The sequence below is a fragment of the Artemia franciscana genome, chromosome 7, assembly GCF_032884065.1.
Source record: "Artemia franciscana chromosome 7, ASM3288406v1, whole genome shotgun sequence".
NCBI lineage: Eukaryota > Metazoa > Arthropoda > Branchiopoda > Anostraca > Artemiidae > Artemia > Artemia franciscana.
In genome coordinates, this window is record NC_088869.1 from 46,627,180 (window position 1) to 46,640,057 (window position 12,878).

Below are 12,878 nucleotides of genomic sequence, written 5' to 3' on the forward strand. Positions count from 1 at the left end.
TTTGATATATTTTTTTTACCGAAACGTATATTAGCTAATATAATTTTTAAAGACTGAATGTTGAAAGCTTTAATTTGCGATCCGACTTTTTAAACGATGAGACCTACCTAAAATCGGTAAGAAAGGAGTTAAATCTTGCCATCCCACTTCCCAGCTGTTGTGATCGCTCATTCTTCTGATCCAGGTCAATCACACGACGAGAATACTCCTCAATTTCAGCCTCAGTAGCAGGACATCTTAAAGCCCTTGCCAATAAAGTTCCGGACGTACAAGGCAGTACACAAACAAGCAGCTGCTTCGTCTTCAAAAACAACCGTTCAACATCTAACGACGACATGTCTCCATCCTCCACGTTCGAGTCTGGTTTAAAGGACAATAATATCTCTGTTTTAGAGTAATCGGTGGGACTTTGGCCGGCTGTTTCTGTGAGGAAATCGATAAGTTCTGGTCTTGGTCCAAGTTCCTTCAATATTTGACGAATTGGATCATCGGGAGATGGAGCGACGAGGTCAACGTTGTCATAGAGCATCTGATGTACTTCAACAAGTTCCTTAAAAACAAAAAAATAAAACAGTTCGCTTGCTTATGTGTGAAAAACATTGATTTTTTTTAGTTTAAAGGAATCCCACCTTTCACTCTTTAGTATTTGCTAGTTTCCATTTTCAAATAGAACAAACTATACGATTTCAGCCATGATACTCAGAAGAGCATAATATTTGATAATTAATTCACGTTTTTAGCTTGAATCTATTAAATGGAACAGACGGTACTCAGTTGAGTCACAATGATGAGCTGAGCAATTTATTTTGTCAAAAAAAGTACTAATAAAAGAGAATAATTTTTAGCTTGAAATAGTTTAGCTGCTTAAGCTTGAAAAACTTCAGGCGTTTATTTAACGCATACATACACGGCTGGTCACACATTTGCTTTCACAATTACTGAAGACTAGCTGGGGTTTTAATAATGAATTTGCCCACAGACGTTATTTCTCCGCTCAGAAGCAGCAAGACTATTTTTTAAATGAAAAACTCTCCCCTTTGATTGCTTTACTTTTGAATCGCTTTAACTAGATCTTTGCTCTTCTTCATGAACATTAGTTTGGCTTCAGCTCTTCAGTAGGTAAGAAGAACTTCACAAATATCAGCGGGATTGTTTACGCTTTGAACTGTTTTACCTTCATCTTAGAATTGAACCTCTATCTTGTCCTTCGACCAGCCTTTATTATCAGAAGCTTTGGAGATATTTCTTTCTCGTTCGAATATATAACTTATCCATAACTTTCGTCTGGAATAGAATATATTTTTTTCACTACAACAGCTGGTGCCAACATAAGCATGTCATGAAACAAAAAAAGGAAACCCAAAACAAGGATCATAAACAAATAAATAGCAAAACAAAAAGTTACAGTTAAAGCAAAATGTCAACTCAAATCTACGACTATCAAGTTGATTTGTTTCAGCGCATCATCACATGTTGAGTAGTTGTACCCAAATATAATTTTGATAGCTCTTTTTTGTGTCATCTCAATTCTATCATAATGATCTTTCGTCAAACCCGGAAGCCAAGCTGGACATGCACACTCAAGAGAAGGTATAAAGTAGCTGCAGTATTCAGACTTTAAAACCTCAGTTGGCATGCCATATTTCTTCAGGTTGGAAAGTGAATGTAAAATTGAGGAGCCTTTTTTAGTTAGATAGTCAATGTGGGAGTTCCATCTTAAAACTTCTTCCAAAACTATTCCAAGTATTTTAACAGTTTTCTTTGTCGGCAGTAGGAAATTAAGAGAAGAGTGGCTGTCGACCTTTAGGAAGGAACAAGTCATTTAAAAGCTCTTAGTTACGCTGACCGTCAGTCTAACCTTTCCTAATTCAGCTTTTAGATCATTAAAAATTCTCGTCAAGTCAGACTGTTGGTAGTCGAAAGGATAAGTCAGGCAGTGATAAGAAAGTTAAATCCTCAGCGAATTTAATTATTGCTAAAACACGGTTAAAAACAATAAGAAAAGAAACTGGACCTAACTTAGTCTCTTGGGGCGAACTGCAAAAAAAAACTAGAAATCCAGATGGCTCATGATCAGGGAGTTGGACACACTGATATCTTTCAAAAGGAAAACTAGCAAGCATACGTACAACGAATGGACGGACACTCATAATCTTAGCCTCTTCCACTACTACATTATGGTCAAGACTATCAAAAGCTTTAACTACGTCAGCAAATAATGCACAAATATAGGCCCCATTTTTTTCTAAATGTTTAAGGATGGTATCCGACAATGCAACCAAATAATGAACAGTACTATGGCCAAGTCTAAATCCAAACTGTTGGGAATCTATATTATCTTTTATGTCTTCAAATAAACAATCAAAATAATCATAACAATCAAATAATATTTTCAAATAAGATATAATATTAAATAACGTTTAATACTATTTTCTATAATCAAATCTATGATCAAAGTTAAGCTTACGTATCAAGGCTTAACTTGACTTTCTCCGTTTCGTAGGCCAAGTGCGTTTATGAGTAAAACAATTCCACGTCATAAAAGCTCATTAGTGAAATGATGAGTAGGGTTTGTAGTATTTTTATATTATGTTGTATGGAAGTTTCATGTTATGTTTTTTTGTAGGTAGCCTGGGTCAATAAACCTATTCAATAGACAACATTACATGGTGTCAGAAGTGGGATCAAAATAACAATGGACGTCCTTCAGCCATCAATAAACTGGGAGGTCAACTCCCTTTCTGAAGAATGGGACCGCTTTGAAGAACACGCTAAGCTGATGTTTGCAGGGCCACTTTCAGGCAAAACAGAAAAAGTACAGCGTGCCTACCTACTCATCTGGGCTGGAGCAAAAGGTCGGGAAATATTCAACACCTTCAGCATCGCGCCTGAAGAGCTGCACAAAATTGAACCTTACCTCGCTAAATTCAAAGCATATGCTTCACCTCAGAAGAACACAGTTTTTGCACGATACCTGTTCCAGAAGCGAGACCAAAACGACACAGAGACTGTGGAAAAATACATCACAGATCTAAAGACATTAGTGAAACCATGCTCCTACTACGACCCAGATGAAATGGTTCGGGACCGAATTGTATGTGGAATCCAAAACCAAAACGTGCGTGAAAAGCTCTTGGCTGAAGGTGATGAACTCACACTGGATAAAGCAACCTTTATGTGCAGAAGCCACGAAGCGACCCAGGCTCAACTCAAGACATTCAACGGAACGAGACCAGCCCCCATCAAACAAGAGATCGACGCTACATTCCGCTACCAAAACCGGAACAGTGGTAGAAACAAACAAACAGAAGCAAGCGGCTCCAAAAGTAAAGCATGCTACTTCTGTGGCGGAACATACTCCCCCTCACACATCTGTCCTGCAAAGGGGAAAACCTGCTCCATATGCAAAAAGACCAACCACTTTGCCAGGGTCTGTCGAAGTAAGACAGTCAGTGCAGTTGATGAAGACACCGCAGATACAAACCCCAGCGACGAAACTGTTTTCCTTTACTCCATCGAGCAAAGTAAGAACAAAGACGAAGCAGTTATTCCACTGACTATCAACAACCAGTTCCCTGTACAATTTAAGATCGACACAGGAGCCCAGGTGAATATCATCCCAAAGAAGTATTTTGACCTCATCACGCCAAAGCCCACCATGAAACCCACCAATAAGCACCTCACAAGCTATTGTGGAGCACGGATCCCAGTAACAGGAGTCTGTGAACTATCCTGTAGGTACAAAGACAACGTGAGCAGCACGCAGCAGTTCTATGTAGTCGAGACCTCATCCTCCCCAATCATTGGCTACCGTTCTAGCCTCAACCTGGACCTGATCAAGCTAGTCCTAAACATAGACGTAGCAACCTCCCAAGTACCTCACCTGAAGGAAAAGTACAAAGAAGTATTCAGAGGAATTGGGAAGCTGGACGGAGAACGCAACATACACCTAAAGGATAACGCTACGCCAACCGTCTACCCAGCCCGACGAGTCCCCGCCGCTATGCAGGATAAGCTCAAGACAGAGCTCAGTCGCCTAGAAAGCCTAGGTATCATAGAAAAAGTAGTGACCCCGACCGAATGGGTTAACTCAATGGTAATGGTAGAAAAGAAGGACGGCTCCATAAGACTGTGCATAGATCCAGTTGATCTAAATAAGTCCATCAAGCGACCGCACTACCCGATTCCCACTCTGAACGATGTCACCTTGAAGCTACACGGAGCCAAAGTATTCACCAAACTTGATGCCCGATCCGGTTACTGGTCCATTCTGCTGTCTGACGACTCTTCTTATCTCATGACATTCAGCACGATCTATGGGAGATACCGTTTCAAGCGAATGCCCTTCGGAATCATCTCAGCCCAAGATGAATTTCAGCGGCGAATGGAAGACGCTTTCGAAGGCCTAGAAGGATTCGAAATCATCATTGACGACATGATCGTGTATGGCAACACCCAAGAAGAACACGACGAACGTCTAGCAGCAATATTGGAACGCGCCCTTGTCAAGGGCATCCGATTCAACGAAGAGAAGTGCGAGTTCTCAGTATCCAGAGTAAAGTACTTCGGACACGTCATAAGCTCCGAAGGAATACAGCCAGACCCCGATAAGATCCGTGCCATAAACAACATGCCAAGCCCATCATGCCGAGAAGAACTCCAAACACTTCTTGGGATGATCAATTACTTAGCCAAGTACATTCCAAGTCTCTCAACAAAGAACAAAAAACTCCGTGACCTGACTAAAGCAGACCCGTTCATCTGGGAAGAGGAACACACGCAGATCCTAGAAGACTTGAAGAGCTCCATAGTATCCAACACCCCGTTCTTCAACCACAAGAGTAACAACGTGGAACTCATAGTTGACGCCTCTAGCCACGGACTTGGTGCACACCTGGTCTCGGAGGGGAAAGTCACAGCTTATGCATCGAGATCGCTCAGCAAAACAGAGCAGAAATATTCCCAGCTAGAAAAAGAGCTGTACGCCATCGTATTTGGCTGCAAACATTTCCACCATTATCTCTATGGCCGGCATGTCGAAGTTACTACTGACCACCGCCCACTCGAAACGGTGGTGGCAAACCCTATCCACAAGGCCCCACCCCGAGTAAAGAGATTAATGCTCCAGCTCCAGCCTTATGACCTTAGCCTGAAGTTCCGACCGGGCTCAGAAATTCCTGTAGCCGATGCTCTATCCCGCCTACACCTGGGCGATGCAGATCCAACACTGGAAGAAAGTCTAGATGTCTACGTACACCAAGTTGTACGAAACCTACCTGCCAGTGACCAGAAGCTCGAAGAGATCCGGGTGGAAACAACAAAGGATTCAGAACTGAGTACCCTGATCAAAACGGTCCAAGCGGGGTGGCCGAGTGCAAGAAAAGACTGCCCAACCAACATCCTAGCATACTGGAACTTGCAGCATGAACTCTCCTTCGAAAAAGGCATCCTACTCAAAGGAGAAAGGCTGATCATCCCCAAGAATATGCAGGCAGCTACACTGCAGCAGTTACACGCAGCCCATCTCGGAATCGAGAAAACGAAACAACAAGCCAGAATGTTGGTATATTGGCCAGGACTCAACGCAGACGTCGAGCGGTACATAACGAAGTGCCAAACATGCGCCAACAACATGCCAAGCAATTCAAAGGAACCGATGATACACCACAACATCGAGACGCTGCCGTGGCAAAAGGTTGCGACCGATCTCTTCGAATGGAAAAGCGCCAGTTTCTTGGTAACCGTCGACTACCACAGCCGTTTTTTCGAAATCGACAAGCTTCCGACGACCTCATCCAGTGCAGTCATCACGAAACTCAAGGCCCATTTCGCCCGACACGGCATACCTTCTCAGCTAATGTCAGACAACGGACCTCAGTTCACATCGAGAGAATTCACCGATTTTGCCAAGACGTGGGGAATCTCACTAACCACGTCCAGCCCAGGATACCCAAAATCCAACGGACTGATCGAGAAGGCGGTACAAATCTCAAAGAACATCATGACGAAAGCGACAGAAAACGGAGAAGACCCCTTCCTGGGTATACTAGAGTATAGGAATACACCAGTCGACGGGTTCGCGTCCCCAGCCCAGCTCCTAATGTCACATCAGCTAAGATCCATCCTGCCGTGCACCGCACAACACCTCAAGAAGAAAGTCATTCTGACCACACAGTTTACCCGACAAAGAACTAAAATGCAAAAACGCCAAAAGCTGTATCATGACAAATCAGCTAGATCACTGAAACAACTCACCACTGGAGACACAGTTTACATACAGAAGACACCTGACAGACCATGGAGTCAGGCTGTTGTGCTATCCCATGCAGGACAGCCATGATCCTACCAGGTGCGTACCAACGAAGGTTCCGTGCTAAGGAGAAACCGCAAACATCTCACAGCCCGTCCACATCAAAGCCAGCAAGGTTTGAGCCGTGTCAGTGAGACAAGCGATGAAGCAGCATCACCAACAACAGAAACGGCTATTGAGTCACCACCCTCAGCTTCACAGCCAGACCTGTTCATGTCCCCATTGCCACTGCGGGACGGTCAGCAGGCCAGCCCGAGCCCCAACGAGACGGCCACCGTATCTCAGCCCCAGGGTACCAGCGAAACACCATTGCAGCTACGCACGCGTTATGGTCGAATAGTAAGAGGACCCCTGAAGCTAAACCTGTAAAAAAAAAAGAGTGAAGTGAAAAGAAGTATGAAAAGCTGCGGCCTTAACGCGGCCAAAGACTCAGTGAAGTGAACCAAGCCAAGACTTTAGTGGACCACTCTTGAAGTTAAAGTGTTTTGGAAGTTTAGTATGTTGCTTTTTTTATTATGAGAAGGAAGATGTAGTATTTTTATATTATGTTGTATGTAAGTTTCATGTTATGTTTTTTTGTAGGTAGCCTGGGTCAATAAACCTATTCAATAGACAACATTACAGGGTTCAATACCCGTATGCTTTCTAAAAGCCAGAACATAATTTGCACTTTACTGAAGAAAATACAAATGAATACACATTCTAAGTTTAATATACATATGCTGATATTTATTCCTTAAAATCTTAATTAAATTTTGATTTTTTAAAGTTATAAACGTTAAAAAATTCAAAAGAATTTTTTCAGTAAAGTGCAATTATACTTTGACTTTTAGAAAGCATTGAGGTTTTGAACCCTATTCATGTTAATTTATGCTCGTTTTGAGTTTAACTTGATTATTTATTGTAATTTCGATTCGTTTTGAGTATTTATTAATGCTGATTTATGGTAGTTGCATGCTTGGTAGATTATCTGATTCGTTTTTTTTTTTTTTTCATTCATTTTTGGTTTAATGAAAAACTTATTTTGTGGAAAAAGTTTTTTAAATTAATTTTTCTTCGTTTTATATTACCCTAGTCTTTTTCAGAAAAAAATAAAATAATAGTTTGAATCTTTCTGGTATTTCTTTAAGAATTTATACTTTGGCATGCTATTTGCATGCTGGAGAAACTCTTTCATTTTTTTTTAAACATAAACCACTTTTTTTTAAACATAAAATCATCATGAAATAAATAGTAGTGTTTAATTTAGTCATATACATCCTCTAGTTAACCTGATAAATTAAACTAAATACCCTTCCCAAAAAATATACCTATGCTCTTTCACAGCCTGGATACACTTACATTCTTTTGATTTAGACAAATATTAAGAGCGGAAGTAGTAATAGAAGCAGCCCCGAAAGTTGGAGCTTAATACCCTCAGTCGTTCTTGGTATATTGCTGAGATTGCTATTGGCAACCAGCATACAAATAGTGCGTTTAGATCTAATTTTAAAGCAACATTAGTTTTCAAGCATAATGGGCAAATCATATAACTGTGGGGGTTGACCTACCCAATAACCCTAAAGATATAGTTACTAGACTGTTCAGCTATGCTGAACTGAATGACTGTCTGAAAATTTTGATTGGAAGTGTCTGGAAAATTATGAGCTAAAGAGGAGGGCTGATTGCCCTCCAATCACTTTGACTCGCAAAAGGGCGCTAGAACTTTTAATTTTCAATCAAATTAGCTCCTTTAAAATATCAATGATATTACTAGCTACGATATAGAATCGCTGTCTATGTCCTTACATCCCCTATATTGCTTATATACCCTTTTTAAAACTGGCTGCATAAAGTTTTTTTCGTTTAATTGAAACTCCCCCTAAACATTCCTTAAAATTGTCAACTTAATGCGATTAGCGTCGTTAGTTACAATGACCGTAGAAGCAGCATTAAATGTATACACAGAGCTTCTTCTGGCTAGTTCAAATCCACAACCCTGAAGGTATAAAGGTAAATAATTCAGAGAATATTTCTGTTGTACGGTTGATAACCTATCGTCCGTATGCAGATTGTCAAAATGGCATATCAGCAATATCTTATAAACAGTTTCGTGTGTGAAATTAAAACTTAAAACGCTTGTTGTGGTGGATGTTGAACTAACCAGAAGACAATATTTACATTATAATGCTACTCCTTCTGCTCCTACAGCAACTACTACTGCTACTATTATTATTACTGTTACTACTACTACTGCCTCTTAAGCTAAGACTATTATTATTAACTGTACTCCTACTGCTACTACTATAACTTCTAGTACTACTGCTACTACTAATAAACCTAATAAGGCGAAAATTTTGGGCAATATTGTAATTATATTGAAATAAATCGAAACACTATGCCCATACAGGATGTCAAGAGGCCGTATCAGCAATGCTTCAGGACCGGTTGATGGTATTAAATTAAAATTTCATCATGTGTTCCAAAAGGTGCTATTTGCAAACTGCTACTGATGCTACTACAACTATTGCTACGCATAATTACTGAACCTTCCAACAATGCTGAAAAAAATTGATGTCTCAAAACCTTGTTTGGATGTTTGTTATGGGAAATGATGGGCATGGGGGAGGGATAGTGTCTCTCAAATCATTTTGACTCTTAAAAAGAGCACTATAACTTGCAATTTAAAATCAAATGAGACCCACTTGAATTTAATACGACCAACCATTCCATAAAAACCGTATATGCCATCAAGGCATAACTTCAAGCCCTTGCCCCAGATCACTGTGGGCTTGTGCCAACCCTGTAGGCATTTTTATATGTTCTTTGGACTATTTTAAACAGCATTTCCATCGCAATATTTCAATCAGATACATTTGGTGAAATGAGGGGTAGTTGGGTGGGGGCAAAACGATCCCTTCGATAAGAACCTGAAATACCGTAGGTATATAGCCTACAACCCTCGCCCTCAGGCTCTGGTGGTTTGTATCAACCTCAAAGACCTTGTTAAATGATGTTTGGACTATTTTGAATAAAAGTACTGTCTCAAAATATCTATTGAATGTATCTCGGGAAAAAACTACGTGTTTGTGTGTGGGGGGAGGGGGCAGTACTCTGATCACTTTGACTCTTAAAAAGGGCACTAGAACTTCTGATTACTAATACAATGAGTCCCATCCAAGGCATATACGACCACCCTTTATATAAGAACCTTATAAATACCAAAAACAAGAAGAACAATAGGAAATTTCTCAAGACAGTGGGAAACAAATTAGAATAAATATTCTAATTTGTCTTGAGAAATTCCCTGTCTTGAGAAATTCTCAATTGTTCTTCTTGTTTTTGGTGTTTGTGATGAAAAGGCAGTGTGGTCTTCGTCGATATTTAAGAACCTTATATGTTCCCAAGGCATAACTTACAACCCATTCCCCGAGAGAAGTAGGGGGGGGGGCTGTCCTCCTCACATACACAATTTCTGAAACCTTCAACTACGATGAACAAAATAGTTATCTCCAAATTTTTATTAGAGGTGTTAAGGGAAACGATGAGCATCCATGGGGGCGGGGCTGGTTACTTTCAAATCACTTAGACCCTTAAAAAGGGCACTATAAAATCCGATTTCGAACCAACAAGCCCATTGAAGTTTATAAGACTGCCCATTCCAGAAAAACCTTATATGCCCATATCACATAACTTATAACCCTGTCCCCAGGGCGCTGGGGAAGGATTGTTTCACCCCTAGAGACATAATTATATGTTCTTTGAGCTATTTTTGACAAAGTCGCCATCTCATAATTTCAATCGGATGCGTTTGGTGAAAAGAGGGGCTGTCGGGAAGGAAGGGGGCTAAATACCCTACGCCACTTTTGACGCTTAAAAAGGAACTAGAATTTCCAATTTCCAACCAAATAAGCCTCTTCTAAAGTTTAAGAACCATCCCTTCCATAAAAACCTTAAATACCCCGCGGCATAGCTTACAACCTTCGCCCCTAGACTCTGGTGGTTTGTATCAAACCCAAAAGCCTTGTTATATGACCTCTGGACTATTTTGAATAAGTTACTGTCTCAAAATTTTTTATTCAATGTATTTCGAGAAAGCACGACGTTTTTTTAAGGAGGGGGATAACTGCCTTCTCATCACTTTGACCCTTAAAAAGGGCACTGGAGATTCAGATTACCAATCCAATGAGTCCCCTCCAAAGCATACAACCACCCTGTCTATAAAAACATTATATGCCCCTGGGGCATAACTTATAACCCTTGCCCTGAGAGCTATGGGGGTGGGGGGGGGGATTTCCGGAATCTTCGACTACAACGAACAAGATTTCTATCTCTGAATTTTGATCGGATGTGTTTGGGGAAATGATGAGCGTAAGGGGGGGGGGGTTGCTGTCAAATCACTTTGACTCTTAAGAAGGGCACTGTAACTTTCAATTCCAAATCAAATGAGCCTCATCTGAAGCTTATGCAACCATCCATTCCATTAAAAAAATTGTGTGACCCCAGGCCATGACTTAAAACCCTTAACCCAGGGCACTGGGAGGTTGCGTCAATGCTAGAGGCATTGTTTTAGTTCTTTAGACGATTTTGATCAGAACCACTATATCACAATTTTAATCAGGTTCGTTTGTTAAAGAGGGATGTCGGAAGGGAAGGGGGGAGAATAGCTACCCTCCATCACTTCTGACTATTAAAAGGGAACTATAAATTCCAATTTTTAACCAAATGAGCCTCCTCTAAAGTTTATACAACAATCCCTTCCATAAAAACCTCATAAAACCCTGGGCATAGCTTACAACCCTTGCCTCTAGGCTCTGGGGTTTGTTTCAACCCCAAAAGCCTTGTTATTCAGTATTTAGGCTGTTTTGAATAAAATAGCTATCTCAAATTTCTATTAGACGCATTTCGGGACAATACGACGAGTGTGGGTGGGGTCACTTTAAGTCTTAAAAAGAGCACTAGAACTTTTGACTACCAATCCAATGAGCCCCCTCCGAAGTTTATATGACCACACTTTCTATAAAAAAAAATCTTATATATCCCCAGGGCATAGCTTACAACCCTTGCCCTGAGGGCCGGGAGGATTTGTTATCCTCAGACATAATTTCCGGACCTTTCATTGCGCTGAACAAAATGGCTATTTCAAAATTTTGATTCAAAGTATTTGGGGAAATGGTGGGCGTGGGGCGGGGGTTAGTTGCTCTCCAATGACTTTCGATTTTACTGACAAGGTCACTAGCCCTTTTCAACTCCCAATCGAATGAGCCCCTTTTGAGGTTTCTGCGACAACGGTTTCTATAAAAACCTTATTTGCCCTAAGGGCATAACTTACAACCCTTTTCCCGAGGGCTGGGGGGGGTCATTCTCAAACACATATTTCCAGACCTTTCAACTACGTTAAAAAAACGCTATATCAAAATGTTGATCTGAAGTGTTTGGGGAAATGATGGGCATGGGAAGAGAGGGGGGCATTCGCCCTCTAATCACCTTGGACTATTAATAAGGGCAATAGCCCTCTCAATTTCCAACAAAGTGAGCTCTTTTGAAGGTTCTATGATAACACTTTCTATAAGAACCTTATATCACCCCAGGGTATAAATTAAAACCTTTTCCCTTGAGGACTGAGGGAGGGGGGTTTATCCTCAAAGACATAATTTCCAAACCTTTCAACTACGTTTAACAAAATGGCTATCTCAAAATTTTGATTGGATGTGTTTGGGGAAATGTTGGGCGTGGGAGGGGGGGAGTTGCCCTCCAATTACTTTCGACTAATAAAAAGGGCACTAGTCTTATTAATTTTCAATCGAATGAGCCTTTTTGAATTTTCTACAACACCTTTTATAAAAAAAACCTTACCCTTGCCCTGAGGGCTTTGGGAGGGGGTGTAATCCTCAAAGACAAAATTTCCGGATCTTTCAAGTAAATTGAAAAAATAGCTATCTCAAAATTTTGATTGAATGTGTTTGAGGAAATGGTGGCCCTTCAATCACTTTCCAATTAAAAAGAGCACTTTCAATTTCTAATCGAACGATCCCTTTTTGAAGTTTCTGCGACAACTCATTCGATACGAAATGCATATCTGAACAAAAAAAAATAATACATTCTACGAAAATCGTTCTTTACCTAGGCAGCGCTATTGCGCTGCCTATGATACAAAATGTTATTACACCAACCTTTGTTGTTTATAATAATTTCGCGGCTAAATAAATTCGAGTTAGCACACGGCTCATCATTGAAAGCAGAAAGTTTTGTAGATTTAGCAATAATTTCAGTTTTATCAGTTGCTCTTATCTTTAGTTTATTTTGCTATTGACTAGATTCGTTTGCTTCATCCCAAAGGTCAATTGTGCTATTTAAGTCGTTATATGCTCAGTAGCAAAATGAGCACACTTCTAGCTTCATTTTTTTCTTTTTTTTTCGCTAGAACCTTATTTGGCTTTCCTTTTCATTTTCCATTTTAATTGGGTTTGTAGACTCACTAAATGAGTCTTTTTTGCAAGGAATCCACTGTAATCCGTTCCCTCTTTGACGCATCAGTTGGTGTTGCTACATTTTTTCTACTTTTGTTTCTTGTTCAAAGACAGATTTT

General features: G+C 40.4%; 1 protein-coding gene across 1 annotated transcript in view; it reads right to left on the reverse strand.

Moving 5' to 3' along the window:
• The window catches only part of LOC136029378 (ras GTPase-activating-like protein IQGAP1), a 156,548-nt gene that overhangs the window by 11,037 nt on the left and 132,633 nt on the right, over positions 1–12,878 (reverse strand). The window contains exon 21 of the mRNA XM_065707697.1: positions 108–550. Within this exon, the coding sequence (XP_065563769.1) occupies positions 108–550 (443 nt within the window). The remainder of the gene's footprint in view (positions 1–107; positions 551–12,878) is intronic.